This window comes from Falco peregrinus, chromosome 6 (genome assembly GCF_023634155.1).
Source record: "Falco peregrinus isolate bFalPer1 chromosome 6, bFalPer1.pri, whole genome shotgun sequence".
In the NCBI taxonomy this organism is placed as follows: domain Eukaryota; kingdom Metazoa; phylum Chordata; class Aves; order Falconiformes; family Falconidae; genus Falco; species Falco peregrinus.
Window position 1 is genome coordinate 29,537,595 of NC_073726.1, and position 15,566 is coordinate 29,553,160.

Genomic DNA, 15,566 nt, shown 5'->3' on the forward strand with positions numbered 1-15,566 from the left:
CAAAGTGTCAAGAAAGTGTTGCAGTGTGAGTGCTCAGTACTTGTGAATATTTGGGCCAGAACATTTGCTGTTTCAGTCCCAGTGCTAACTGTAGCTGTTTCTCTTAATTTCATAAAACAGAAAGAAGGAGAAGATCTCACCATATCCAGGACAGAAGCAAAACAACAACTTGCTGTGACCTGGCCACGCGCTAACAGAAAGTTGTCCTGAGTTTTACAGCCGCCCTAGACTTTTGCACAGGGGGCTGATGGAAACTCACCACTCCACACTGCTGGGTAAGAAAGAAGATGCTCAAGCAAAGGGCTGTGTCTTTGTTTCTCAAGTTTTCCTCTCTCCCTGATGGTCTTGCCTCCTGTCTTCTTGAACAGAGAGTCCAAGTTTTAAAATCAGCCCGGCCAGAGGTGCAGTTATCCTCATTCTTTCAGCTGAGAGAACCCTTTCCATGTTGTCCACAACTGTGATGAGAAGAGAAGCCCCTCTTGCCAGAGACTGAACTTGTCTGTCAGGAAAATACCATTTACAGGTAAGAAAACCCCATTCCCAGCAAAGAATCTGGATCTTCTTCTGTGTGAGGCTAGAGAAGCTGCTCTTGGGATAGAGCATTTTATGTGTAAAAAGGAGAAGGGGCTTGGGCTGCATCCCACACCACAAATCATTCAACTTTTTGCTTTTGTAGTTAAACAATATATTGCTGTCAATATATTAGGCAGGTAACAGCTGGTGATAGAGCTCATGCCTTTTAACTGGGGTGGTCCAAGACATAGACATCAGCAGCCAAGTTCAGAGCACCTCTTGCTCCCCTTTGACTAGAAGGGGAGCCAGGAATGACAAGCTTAGAAGTTGACACAAAAGTTGGGGGGTAAATCCCAGTCCTTGGGCCCAGATGGCACAATGATGGGCACCAGTTAATAATTTCTGGTTTCATTAAGCCTTTTCTCTGGAACTCTGAAAGCCTACAGAGAAGACGAACCTAAAGGCTTTGTTCTATTTTCTGGCATCTTGATTTTATATGTTTCTGTTTTCAGCTGCTTAAAATTATCCTGAGATCCCTTTTGTTTTCTCCTTGCTTTACTGTCTACACAGGGTGGTTCATACGAGCTGAATTTTCTCTTTATAGCTTCACTGGTGAATATGGGTCAGCATCCAGGCAGTGGAACACCCAAGATCATTTCCATGCTGTATATAAATAGTACACAGTTATTTCACAGTTTCATGTTCAGCTTGCAGGCTTCCAACAACCTTGTGTTCCCAAAACCCTTTCTATTCTCATCGCATTTGGGATCTTGAACGCGTGACTCAATATAAGTTATGGCAGAGGTTATCCTATCTGAGAAGGTCCCGATTTGACTGCTGTGTATTCTCATTCTTGTTCCTGACAGCTGGTGTCACGTCACCAGTACCCAAAACTGCTGTTGTGGGTCTTTCCAGCCCCACGGTGAGCTCAGCTACATGACGAGTTAAGTGGACAGCTGGGTTACGCTACCTTACGCACGTTAAGTGGCACTGGGTCAGTCTGTCATCTCACTAGGCAGTGGAGGAAGCCGGAGAGTCTCCAGTCGGATGGACAGCTAACGGCCGGCGTGCCCCTGGCCCACGGAGATAAGAGGCTGGTTAAAACCGAGGGAATTTTTAGACTCTTCCCAAGTATCGCCTGTCTTTTGTTTGACGCAGGACTTGTCATGTCTCCCTTTCTGCGTATTGGTTTATCCAACTATGACAGTGGCCCTTACCTGCCATCCCAGGGGGAGGTGATTAACCCGTACTGTGCTGTGATGGTTAAAGAAGCCGTGGAGTCAGGTAAGTGGGGAGCTGTTAAATACATGTGTAAACTTTTATAAGATGTGTGTATGCCTTTACTGTGTCGTTCCTGGTGTGTATCGAGCACACCAATAAACCTTTACAAGGGTTTGCAAAGTGCTTTTTTGTGTCTCAGTGCGGTGCAAGTTTGGGTTTGGCATGACCTGCAAGAAAATTTGCTTTGAAGATGGTGTCAAACAAATCTGTGCCTTCAATTTGAGGTTATTATCAGCTGAATTCCAGGTCCCAGCATGTGGCAGAGCAGATGAGCTGAGCTGTATTCGGTTTCACTTTCCTAAAAGCAGTTGCTGGTTTGTCAGCAGGACTCCAGGCAGATGAAATCTGGGTGTCCTAGAAATATCCTGGGAGGGCTGTCTTTCTTTATCACATTTTTCTGAAGAACTGACAGGTCCAGCAACTTCCATCGTTTAAAAAACATAGCTCTCTAACAGCCCCAGTGTTTGCAGAGAGTTAATTACTCTGCGTAATTGCTGTGCTATGTGAAATGTCTGAAAGTGAAACCTTCTGCTAAGCTGCTTTCTGTGTCTGGGTATATGGATTGTTGCACACTTTTCCTGATAGAACAACGCTGATGATTGCTCATTGGGAAGTAGTTTCTTATATGTCCTGTGCATGAAAATAGTCCCAGTGAGAGGATGACAAGTTCTCCAGTTCTGCTTTTCAACGGTCACGAAGATCAAGAACTTCGGTGTTAGGGAATTCCTCATATTGGCTGTTAGTTATCTTAAATTTTTGATAAATTCCTAACTTGACTGCTGTGATTCTTAAAAAATTAACTCAAAAATCACTTTTTATAGCTTGAGAATCCTCATGACTCTAAATGGAAGATGTTAAAGTAGTTTGAAAAAAGAAATTTTAGAATTTTAAAAGAAGTCTGTATTTCACGGGGGTTTTTTGTTTGTTTGCTTGGTTTTTAAGAGTCAACATTTATCACGTTGAACTTTACCTTGGCTTAAATGATACTTTATTATGGAAGATGCAGTGACTGGTAAATTCAAAAGGAAAGAAAATGCTACATGACAAGATATCCCTAAGATCTCACTTTTTGCTGAAAATATGTCCCATTTCAGCTCTGCACAGGGCTTGGCTTTAATGTGGCCTCTGAAAGCCATAACTCAAATTGAAGTCTCTGTCAGTTCAAAAGTGAATAAAATCAATTTGGTCAGAACAGACCTATATTTATTTATCTTACACAGGGCTGAAAGCATTTTCTGGCTTCTGACTAACACAGAAGTACAAAGGGATATAATTTTTGTGCTCCTGGGAGTCAGTAATAATTATAATACCTTTACAACAAGAAATAAAAAAGTGTGTTTGGGAGAATTTTTCTCCATTACTGAGGACTGAGTATAGGAGAAATGACATACTACTGTTAGAAGGTTTTTGTTTGCGGGGGTGTAATTGCACTTGACTAGCTATTGCTGCGGGCATGGTGGAGCGGCCAGGGGAGCTCCTCGTCCTGTCGATGGAAACAGCAGGAACCTCCTGAGACTGGTTCACCTCAGACACCCCTCTTAGGGTGGGTTGAAACCACCCTTGGGAGATGTTAATCCACTGCCAGTGGAGGGTGTTTAAATGTGTTGATGGCTAACTTTACCTTAAGGTGACTCAGTCAAGGTGAGGCCACGGTGGGATCCATCTCCCCTACAAATCCAGTCTTCTGCAAGGATATTGATATCTGAGCAAGTCAGCTACCCTTGCATTATATCCCAGGAGAACAAACAGGGATTTCCATGGTGGGATTCACCTCGAGGAAGACATCCATAATGGTTCTGATGGATGTATGTGGTGGGATTCATCTCATCTTGAGGAAGACATCCATAATGGGTCTGATGAATTACACCCGAGAAAAGCCCGGTGGTCTCCGTTGACTCCAAGGGCAGTTTAGACAGTCCAGTCAGAGCTACACATCTGATGCTCAGTGAGATGAGCCTGACTCTAAATGCCAGAAATGCTCTCAGCATGACCATCGCAAGGAGCTATCATGCTCAAACAGGCATAGGGAAGACAAAAAGGTCTTAGGACAAATATTAGCTGAATGTATTTGAAATAGCTGCATCCCTGCTTTGTGATTATTTTGATCATAGTTTGCTCCCCAGCTCCCTGGTTTCACAAAGCACTAGCTACTCAATGATAATGGGATTACAAAAATATATATATTGGTACCCTGATATGCAAATTTTGGCTAAAGTGGCATGTCCAAGGAGTAGGAGTGGATCAGCTGCACTGCTGGTAAGAGATGACTCCCTGCCTCATGTGCTGACACATGACCATTCAGATTTCTTCAGGACAAATAGTTGCTGTATAGTGGTGAGCGCAGAATGCAGGGCAGGACATGCCTAAACCCAGAGCTGAATCCAGGATATATCCAGTCCCAAATCCCCACAAGCCCTGTGCTGGAACTGGTTTGGTAGATGACTCTGCTCCGAGTTTTGCAATGTCCTATTATGGACCAGATCTATACCATATTTAGTATTAGCAAAGAGTGAGGGGGTTTTTGTTCTGTTTGGATTTTGGTTGGTTGTTGTGGGGTTTTTTTTGCAAACAGAGCAGTGGTAGATGACAAATGTGTTTGGTGCCCAAAAAAACAAGAGTTTGACTCTGACTTTGGGTTCATGCCAGAGTCTGTCCCTTGTCAACCAGCTGTGATGAATAAGTCATTGGGACAGAGGTCCTCAGGGGTCTGGGAGTAATGCACATCGTCTGGGGACGCAAGGAAGTCGCAAGACCACCCTTGAATTTCAGAATTCTCAGGAAATTTCAGAATTTTAGAAGCTCAGGAAAGATTCTGGGAAGCCTTTTTGCTTTTTCCACTTGGTTATTTTGTAAAAGGGACCCTGGTATTTTATGATACAACCTTTTAAAAAACTAAACAACCCCACAGAACTGTACAGTTCGAAGTGTTGTAGCAATTTATTACTGATGACAAAACATTTCAGAAACCATAGGTGCCTCTGAGGTATAAAAAAATCTGCCCTTTAAAAGTAGCTTCTGCCTTCACAAGCCACCTGGCCCAGTGCCATTTTACCACCTGTCTTGGTGACATTTGCTTCGTGAAATATCCTGCTCCATGTTTGAACTCAGCAAGCCTCCAGGAAAAGTGCTCCCAGCTACAGTGGAAGCTGCTGCCGGAGAAAGACAGATGCTATTTTATTTTTCAGGAACCCAGGGTTAGATTAATCCCTGGCAGAATTCCACGGATGTCAGCGGGGATGCGCCAGGGGTAACTGTCTGATCCCATATATTGGCCAGTTCATTCACATTCCAGGGTTTGTTTATTTAAGCCTCATGTTTTGGAATGCAGTGCAAACAAAAGCACTTGTTTTGCAAGTGCTGTGTTTCACATAAGTAGAGTTTCACTGGTGTAGCAAAGGAATAATGGTCCTTACTGGGGTTTCTGTTTTCAGTGATGCTGGGAGGTTTATGTTTCATTTTTATGTCTGATGTTGACTGCTTTTGTTGAAAGAATACATTGAATATGTATTTGCAGGCTTGATGGGAATGAATGAAGCCTGCAGACAATGGGTTCGGTATATGATTGCCTAAATCTGCATATGTGAAATGTCAGCCGCGCCTAACTGATAGAGATGGGTGCGTCTTAGGTTGAGATGCTCTATCTAAACTTTGAGGAAACTGAATTTGAACCTAAAATCTACCTGCAGAACCACTTGTCATGCCAGGCAGGACAAGGTTGAGAAGTGGTTTTATGCTGCAGGGGTGATGTCCGCTCAGTTTTGCCATGCAGAACAGTGCTGACAGCAAGAGCATCCCACGGCTTAAATCAAGTTTATGTGATTGAACCAAATGCAAAACTTCTTTGCGAGAGCCAGCGGTTGGGTCACGGAGTGAAATTTCAGCAGGTCAGTACTGATTGCAGGATCCTGCATGCCGCTCCTTAGGAAACTACTTTCTCAACCTAAATCTATTCAGTGAGTATAGTTTATATAGTGGCTCTGGCAGTCATTTCTTCAGCGTACAGGCTGGTGGAGGAAGATTTTTCTTATAATCTCACAGCCCTGATATTTGTTCTTTCCCCAGTAAACATCCTCTCATTTCCTGAAGTGGATATTACACAATCAGGAATCACTTTTTTTTTTCTCCTTCTCTCCTGCCTCCAAAATCTTTGGAGCTGCTTTACCAGTTTTAATCCATCCTGAAAGTGTGGTACAAGCCTCAGAAATCCTGGAGTTCCTGCCTATGTAAATCAAAACTCACCTGAGGGAAAAAACCTGAATTAGTCCTTCCATCCCAAGATTTTCTCCAACAAGTGTCATGTTCCAGGCTATCAAGTGCATGTGCTTTTCCAGCTGGGTGGGATGAGGGAAAGGCTGGGATCATTAGAAGTAGGAGCAGAGTCTTTGGGAGACAGGAGCTGCAGGTCTGCTGCTCACATTACTGCTTTTCATTCTCTTATTCCTCCAGCTTTGGTGTTTGATGGGTTGAAAATTTGCAGAGGGTAACTGTGAAATAGAATTTACCTTGAGTGAGAGTCTAAGCCTTTTACAGGGCTCTATGAAATAACGTGGGCTGTATGAAATAAATAAAACTGGCTGAGACTTTTTTTCAGAGAGAACTAACTACAGAAAACTCTCTGCAAGCTAACACTAAGCCTCAGACATGCCCTTTTTTTACCCATCACCATTTTGAGATGTGTCTGCTGTGAAAGAAGAGGAATTAATGCATGAGGAAGAAGAGCAGGAAAGGTTTGCTCTGTTGTTGCTCTGTCACTGTGGATGTGGTTGCAGGTCTGCAAGATAGTTCATGTATTAACATCCCTGAGCTAGCTGAGATGTAGCAACTGACTGGACATGCACTCCAGCGGAACCCTAACCACAAAGTGCACCCAGCTTTTGGGGCACTAAAGCAAACCTGTCCTCATTTGGCATGGGAAAGATGATGACACGTAGCTGGGTATCTGTGATGAAATTCACCTGATTAGAAGTGCGTATCTGTGGTGTCAGAGTCCACATTCAAGGTCTACCTCATAGAGTTAATGGAGTCAAAGACGGAAATTATCTTTTCTAAGGTAGATGTCTGTATTTGGTCAAATGAACGCACCCTAACTCCATTGATTTATACTGATGATACTCTTTTCACTGACTCTGAATGGAGCCAATGTTCAGACAGCTCAGATATGGACATACACATCGCAGACCCCTAAAGTGAAGTGAGGCAAATCCTATCCTAGGTTTCACTTCACATAGCAACCTCCTATGACACTCTAACATGGTCCAAGAGAGAGACATTAAAGTGAGTAAATAACACAGATCTGTCTCGGGGACTGTAGAGTGGTGACCTTAGTGCAGATGAGAAGCAAGTCCCCTTAATCCAGACGCCTTCTTGTTGACAGAAAATGGCCAAGTGTACGTGCAGAAGAAGCCCACCATGTACCCACCCTGGAACAGCACTTTTGATGCCCATATCAACAACGGCAGGGTCATGCACATCATTGTCAAGGACAAGAGTGCTGAAATGGTTTCAGAGACCACAGTGGAACTCAAGGTGCTGGCGGAGAGGTGCAAAAAGAGCAACGGGAAGACGGAGATGTGGGTGAGCATCATTATCTCCTCTTGTCGGGTACGGTGGGGAGCTGCTGTGGGGTGGGAGAATGGCTTGTGTCCATGTCAGGCTGTGATGGTAACTAGCAGGGCAGTAGGAGCTGGCTGCCATCCAAGGAATAATGTTTTGAGTCTACTTGGGTATGACTTAAAGACTTCCACACATGTCAGGAAAAAAAAAAAAAAGTGGCACATTTACATTATCTGCTGCTGTTAAATTGAAACATGCCCTCTGTTAGCAAGGGTTCTGGTTGAGGTGAGCCATGCCCACACACTCATCTTTGATTAGGAAACGCACTGGGGACAAATGAGTGGATAAATGTGAATTATTTTATGTGCTCTAGGGAAACAGCTTTAAAAATTTAATCTAATGTCAAGTAACTGATTTACAGCTGCCTGACATCGGAGTTAAGTTGGAGGAACTCCTTTAAAATCTCTGGAGTTGTAGTGGAGTAAATTTGAAGTAACAGTCTTCATAAGGATGCTAAGTGTAAGGTTGTGTTCCCTGGTAGTCCAAGTAAGAAAGTTCTTGATAATAGTCTTTAACATGTAGTATTCAGCAGCCATGCCATGGATAACCATCAGGTGGAAAAACATTTGGAGAGAAACTGATTTCCTGGATATTTTTTCTGGTTTATATCTCTTGCCAGTTCTCAGGCTAAGCTGCTTGGGTTAAACAGAGAGTAGAGAAGTCAAAAATGCCTTGGTCACAAGACCTAAGAGTGAGATTTAGTAGAGGTTTGCACATTTAACATGTAACTTGGAGGAACGGAGGTGCTTAGAGCTAGAATTGAGAACCAGAAGTCTCTGCTCAGCATGGCTCCATCCTCAGGCTTCAGAGCCATGAGAGGCAGAAGCCTGGTGAGGAGGAAGGGGGGTCGTAGGTGACGAGCAGCAAAGGTAACAGCCCTGAGGTCAAGTGGAGTTGGGAGACCCTGGTCCTGCTGTGTCCCAGCCTGGCAGCAGCTCCTGAGGTCTCTGCACTCACTCCCCCAACACAAGTTACAGCCTGGGGAGGGTGGTCCTGGATAGCACCTCCTGCAAGGGGCGTGAGGAGAGAGAATAGTGTTTTTTTCTCACAGGACACTTTCACCAGGAAGGCAGCGAGGTAACCTTGCTCGGGCTGTGCTGGGGGTGGATGGGAAGGCACTGTTGTAGCTCTCAGGCTGAAGAAATCCTTAAATGTAGGTCCTCTTGTGCCTAAGTATGTGGATCCAGATCTACAAAGGCACCTATGGACAGAGGTTCAGTGAGTTGTGAATTGCCATGTCCAGTGGGAAGGCCCAAAAAATGTCTGAGTAAGCTGGTAGCATCACTCACATTGACTGTAATGGCAGTTAGACTTCCAGGACCAAGTGTCTAAAAGATTTCAGCATCTTTTAAGTACTTGGCTAAAGTTAGCTTTTTTTTTTTTTTTTAAAGTGCTCCTGCTTCCCCCTTTGCAGGATCCACTGGGAACATGTTTTCTGTATAGGTAGTGCTGGTGTCTAAAATCCTACCTACAGCTGCTGTGGTTTAGTCACATTTATTCCTGCTACCATGCCACTCCAAATGTTTGCTAAGAGGTGATCTAACCTCTTCTTTCAGTAGCTGCTCCTGCCCTGCCTTGTTGCCCACACAGGTAGGAGCAACCCAAAAGTTAACATTCATTGGCGTTCATCAGTTCCCACTGGGAAAAGGGGATAGCTTGAGTCATCTGAAACGAACTTTGTTTCTTTGAATGGCTGTTTAATGATGGCATTGGTCTTTTTTTCTTGTTTTTCACTTATCTCAACCAGCTAGAACTGAAACCTCAAGGGCGAATGCTGATGAATGCAAGATACTTCCTGGAAATCAGTGGCAAGTGATTTTGTTTGTTAATTGATAGATGTGATTTCTGGGTATGTGGGGCAGATACGGTGGCTTCACTTCAAGCAGTTACCTGTGCTGTTACTGATTTATTCATAGGAACTATCATAAGGGTTTGGAAGGAACACTCCAGAGAAGCAATTTTTATTATATGGTGGGGGTGAAGATTTACTGTTCCTTTGTGATTTTCAAGGCAGAGTTTTGTCCATTTTACCACTAAAGTGGTAGATTTTCTCATTACATGAGTCAAGACAACAGATATAAGGAGCCAGCTCGCCCTGAAATCATCCTACTTGTATGTACATATGTAAGTGCTGTGGTGTGCATTGTAGTGCTGATGTAAAGGCTGGGGTACAATTTGTGGTTGACAGCACCTAAGTATACTTGTTAGTTAGGCTTTTAAGACCAAGAGAAATCTAAGCAAAACAGGAAAATAGCCTACAGAGTGATCCAGCTGATCAAATGCAGGTTTCTGCTGCAAGGTCAGCTGAGTCATTCCCTGGGCTCCATTGTCTGCCCCAGCTAGACCTCCAGGGAGGTGGCAGCAACTTAGTCACCCTGGTCAGGGGACACACTGTCACTTATGTGTCTCCACTGGAAATTAAATCCCACCTGCAGAGTTTGATGGCTATGTGAAATGCATTTTGCTTTGTTGAAGAAACTGGGTTGCATTCCAAATGCTCAGTCTTATTTTTCAGTCTGATGCTGAAATTCTCGCACCCTCAGGTGCGGGATGAAGCTATAAGGTGCAGTTATCTAGAAGGACCTTCCATTTACAGAAGCATAAAAGTACTGAAAGCAGCTAATAACATGTCCATACTTATATTTTCTCCATCCATTCCTATGTTTACTATAGAATAGTCTATTGTTGCCTCCTTGTATGTTATAAGACATCAGAGAGGCCAAAGCATAGAAAATGCAAGTTGTGTTTTTATTACAAATACCAAGATCAACATCATATCACACAGGGGGCCAGTTTCCACACAATACCCATGTAACTTGTGTAATGCATGAGGAAAGGAAAACAGAGTGAGATATTACGTGCATATCTAGATTTGTAGACACAGGCCCATACGTAAGTGCACATGTGTAGTCAAAATTGGTTTATTTGCTGTTCCAAAAAGTTTGAATGTGAACTGTGAATAATGGCATGGACACAGCAAACAGCAAAGCAATTGTTGGCTTGGAAAAATAAGACCATCCTAGGAACATACATATGTGCTTACTCACATATACATGCACACATAAAGGACTCTGTTAAATACCTACATATATATACACACACACATGTGTGTTTGTGTGCATATATAGATAATTAGTAACTTTTATGTAATTTCATCTTTTTTAGGGCATGGATCTTCAGTGCTATAAAAAGTCAGAATTTTATGTTTAACTGCAGAGTATCTCTCCTTGGGAAATTTCTGGTCTACATTTCAAAGGGAGCATTATGAATATTCAAGGGAGCTCAGAGTCCCAAGTTTAAAGTTTATTGTCCTTGTAGGAATGGTAGATAAAAAAATGTCGAAACAAGTCTTGTGTGGGTTTCAGAAATGGTATTTCTTAAAAATATTAATACAAATGAGTGAATCATTAGCTTCAGTCACTTAGTATTTTGGAAGCTGCATTTTCTCAAGGTGCCTGATCCGGACAGAGTACCCTAATACATCTTCTGTTCCCTTTCCCCCAGATGCAAAGGACCTGGCTGACTGTGAGAATGAAGGCTTCTTCTCCTTGCATCAGCGCAGGGGGGCCATCAAACAGGCCAAAATCCATAATGTCAAGTGTCATGAGTTCACGGCCACGTTCTTTCCACAACCCACCTTCTGCTCTGTCTGTCATGAGTTTGTATGGTAAATGAAAACAGATCTGCTTTTTCCTCCTTTTAACTCTAGGGAGCAGTTCTTCTGTAAACATGGTGCTTAGGGACACAGCTGAGTGGTGGGCTTGGCAGTGTTAGGTTTACAGTGGGACTTGATGGTCTTGAAGGTCTTTCCCCACCTAAAAGTTTCTATGGTTCTATAGATAGATAGGTGAATATCTATGCTACTGCTGTCAGTAAGGCAGCAGGATGAGACCCTTGACGTCTTACATGCCGAGTTATTGCATCACTTCAAGGATGTGAGCCACAGTTTTGATTCCAGCTGTGAAAATTCCCTTAATTTTTTACTTTCTTATAAATATTTTTTGTTTTGGCCAAATGCACAGGCGTTTCTCATCAGCCCAGTTTGCTATTTGGCTATTGTGAAATTCACAATATGAATATGTGCTGGAAAGGCTGTGAAAACCACAGAGGACCACTCTGCAATTAGATTGAATGAAGATATTTAATTTAGAGACGCTCGATAAACACTGATAAAAAAGCAAAGCTGTTTTATTCTGTTTCTTTCATAAATGTTGCTGTCCTTTCTTCTGTCAAGGCTTTCAGACAATGCAGAATTAACCATTTCTGTATTTCAGGGGCCTGAATAAACAAGGCTATCAATGCAGACGTAAGAAACTTTTTTGATTTTGTTACTATCATTATTTACTTTCCCAAGTGGATTTTTTTGTTAACACCATGACACACTTGCTCTTTCAGAATGTAACGCTGCCATTCATAAGAAGTGCATTGATAAAGTAATAGCCAAGTGTACAGGATCGGCAATCAATAGCAGAGAAACAATGGTATGTATTATTATTCAGCTGCTTTTAAAAAAACTTGAGTGTCATCCAGATCTCTTCTGCATCGCTGTAGAACAACTTCTGATGAAGCAGAAGGTGCTACTGAACTAAAGGCTGTGTGATCTGATCTGTGCACTTTGTTTTTTGTGTTCCAAGCGGTTTCATTACCTCCTACTTGTGATTTACTCAAATGCAGCTGCTGAATAAGCGGTTGCTGAATCAGGACTGACATTTTTCTAATGTATGAAGCATGTGTGGACATTAGGTAGAGATTTACTGGAGGAAATTCTTCACTATCTGATGCTAGGCAGGACATCACACAGTTTCCAGAGCGGTGCTTTAACATCCTACTCTGTATTATCTGAGATTTCCAAGCAGTGGAAGATCTAGCATCTCCACTGTTATTTGTTTTCTTTTTCTCACAGCAGTTTATTATAAACCTTCTTTTTTGGTAGGCAAAAGTGGAACTTAAACTCTTGATAGGACTATTCCTTTTTCCTTAATGGTGTCCACAGCTCCTGTTTGCTTCCAGTCCCACCCTGGCTCCTGTTCTTCTTCAGAGATGAGATTCATCTCTTTTGTCTTCTGATATCTCCAGGGTAGATGTATCCAATTTTGTCATCACCTTTGACTCCCCATGTACTAAAAGAAAAATAGGCTTTTCCAAGGAATGATTCATGGCAACAAATGTAGGCATCCCTTTCAGGATGGGATGAATAATTTTTAGAACTACCACTGTTTTTCCATTGAGCATTAAGGGACTCTGGGTGCACAGATGAGATGCAAACAGCTCTCTGGTCAGAAAAATACAGCCCAGGGATGTAGTTTACCTGTTATCCCAGTTCCCGCTGAATTGCGGTTATTATGTCTCAAAATTTGGCTTTGTACATCGGAATGATAGTTATGCATAATTTCTTCTTGATGGTCATAGCCAAGGATCAAAAGGCAGCAAACATCCCATCTTCTGTGATAAGAGTTTTGTTTTCCATGCGGAGCTGAGGTGGGGAGGAGTGAATGACCAACACAGCTTTTTTTTTTGCAGTTCCATAAAGAACGGTTCAAGATCGACATGCCTCACCGCTTCAAAGTCTACAACTACAAGAGCCCGACTTTCTGCGAGCACTGTGGCACCCTCCTCTGGGGCCTTGCACGGCAAGGACTGAAGTGTGATGGTGAGTCCCTGATGTATGTGACACAAGCTGAGCATGGGAGTGGGCCGTTGTCTTTAAAGGGTTGCAATCCCAAAAGCCAAATCTCATTTATCGCACTTCTCTACAAGACCTGTGTGAGATGGCATCTGGGGTGGTGAAGGAGTGGTCAAGAGGACCATCCTCATTCTTAAGGAGGATGACAAGTGTCAGTATACAGAAAGGTGTGTGGTCTACGAGGCTGAAGAGTCACTTCCCAAAGAGGCAAAGAACATCTCAGTGATGCTGTTCATCTTCCAAAATCACTCACATGCTCCGTTTCCACTATCAGACAGACCCATGACACATCACTGTCTTCATAGTCCTATACCAACAGGGAGATCCTGTTCTGTGATTACAGTTTATATCTGAGCTAACAGACTGTAAAGTTTTGGTAGCTTGTAGCTGCAAAGGCTGATGGATGTAGAAATACAACCTTTTGCCCAGAAGAAGATATAAAAAAACTTCATCTCTGTAGAGAACCATAAAATGACCCAAGTGCCATCTCATGAGAAATAAACAGTGCCCAGGCTTTGAGCTGGTGACTGATCTCTGCCCTTGGCCAACAGCAGCACATGTTCCTGCCCAACCTGATGTCAAACCCTTTACAGCCTAGCTATCCTTTGTTGTCCTGACAGCCCTTGTTCTCTCTTTCAGCGTGTGGCATGAACGTCCATCACAAGTGCCAGACAAAAGTAGCAAACCTTTGTGGAGTTAACCAGAAACTAATGGCTGAAGCTCTGGCAATGATAGAGAGCACCCAGCAGGTAAATACTTTAAGCCTTGAGTGACCTAGAGAGAGTAGGATCAATTGTTCAATGTTTGTTTCAGTGCAAGAAATAAGGGCATTGAGTGGAGCACTGTGGGTAGCAATTGAAAGTAAAAAATAGGAATATAAATATAGGTAGTTAAACTCATCTCAGCACTTTGAGGAGGCCAAAAGTTTTCATGGGTTCAAGAGAGTGACACTCTCCAGTGTTCATAGAAGAGAAATCTATTCAGGAATAATAGAATGATTAAGTCTTAATAGAAAAGCACTGCCTTTGAATCAGGAAATCTCTGAGCTGCACATTTCCAGAGATAGGGAGAATATTTTGAGGAGGTGACTTTCCATGCCTGCACTCTTCTTATATCTTTATCTGGTGTCTGCTTGACCACCGTTGTAGACGTGACGTGACCTGGATGGACTCGTGCTGTGATGTGGTGCGGCTGTAGCTACATCAGTTTTGTAACTGAGGTTGTGTAACAGGGTCCAAGGCAGCGTAAGAGAAACTTGATTTAGATCCTTCTGCTGTCACTACCTTGCTCTGCACTTGTGACTTAGCACTTTGTCCTGTGACTCTCTGATCTATTTGGAATGAAACTCCCCAGAGCAGGGACTCTCATGAAGAGACCCGAGTCTTGCTGGGAGGACCTAGATACTACTGTCATATGAACAACACTGTACGAACACAGAAAATTGAATTAAAAGAAGGAAAAATAGCTTGTCCCAAGCCCAAAACCATAAAACAATTTAGAGATCCTTGTTCAAAATCAGGATTGTTAGGATGCCTCTCAGTTCTTGAGTAACTGGAGGCACAAAATCCATAGGTACCTAGTCCACCATGTTTAGGTTACTCAGTATCCCAAGGCAACATCTTCATCCATACAGCAGGTGTTTTTCCATGTATACCTTCCTGAAGTGCTATCTACCAGGTTTAGCTCTGCATGCTCCTCACTTATGTGATAGGTAGTGCTGCCAAACCTCCAAATAAGAGTTTTTTCTGCTCTTGCTTCTCAATTTCCTACCTGCTGTGTCTCTAAAGCTCCTTGCACTGCCACCTTTTAGAGGTGAAGAGGGCAAACAACAGATACTTTCCCCAATATACTCTTCTAGTCTCCAGAAATCTAGGCTTTGGGAACTTCTTGAGCCATAGGTGGAGACTTAATGTTTAGTAGACCTCACAGGATTTATCTTTCATGCTTTTGTCTCATCACCCTTGAATCCAGACAAACTCTTACCTTCTGCAACATCCTGGTGCAAGGAGTTCTTCAGAGTAACATCCAGACACTGAACAGGGATGAGGCTACAGCGACTTCCAAGTTTCTCTTCAAAGAAGACTGTTAGGAAGGAAGTTGTTAATTTAAATTCCCTTTGTGCAGATAGCCAAGGACTCAGACCCCTGTGCAAAACAGTGTGTAGAAGAACAAAGCTGGGTTAATTAACATTGATAATATACAGCTGTGGGCTGGCTTCAGGGGCAGTGGGTTGGCCAGTGTAGATAAGGTGCAGCTGTGGCTGGTTCTGGTAAGGGGTTGGGCAGCCAGTGAAGAGGGGGCAGCTGAGGAAGAAGGAGGGAGAGGAAGAAGCAAAGAGAAGAGAGACAACGCATGCCCTGGAAAAGGAGAGACTATGAGAAGGCAGCAGAGGGACTGGTATGAAGAGTATGTTGGTATGCGATGGTAAAAGACCTTGTTGCAGCCGGCTAGTTTGGAGAGTGCTGCAACAACAAGG

At 43.1% G+C, this 15,566-nt stretch overlaps 1 protein-coding gene across 3 annotated transcripts in view; it reads left to right on the top strand.

Annotated features, from left to right (window-relative positions):
* The window catches only part of PRKCQ (protein kinase C theta), a 66,886-nt gene that overhangs the window by 18,651 nt on the left and 32,669 nt on the right, over positions 1–15,566 (top strand). For 2 of the 3 annotated variants that reach the window (XM_013301354.3, XM_055808556.1), the window contains exons 2-11: positions 121–275; positions 369–523; positions 1,672–1,797; positions 7,169–7,368; positions 9,155–9,215; positions 10,912–11,074; positions 11,682–11,713; positions 11,803–11,888; positions 12,928–13,057; positions 13,730–13,839. In XM_013301354.3, the coding sequence (XP_013156808.1) occupies positions 1,680–1,797; positions 7,169–7,368; positions 9,155–9,215; positions 10,912–11,074; positions 11,682–11,713; positions 11,803–11,888; positions 12,928–13,057; positions 13,730–13,839 (900 nt within the window). In that variant the 5' untranslated portion in view covers positions 121–275; positions 369–523; positions 1,672–1,679. The remainder of the gene's footprint in view (positions 1–120; positions 276–368; positions 524–1,671; positions 1,798–7,168; positions 7,369–9,154; positions 9,216–10,911; positions 11,075–11,681; positions 11,714–11,802; positions 11,889–12,927; positions 13,058–13,729; positions 13,840–15,566) is intronic. The other variant, XM_055808555.1, reaches the window with a different exon arrangement.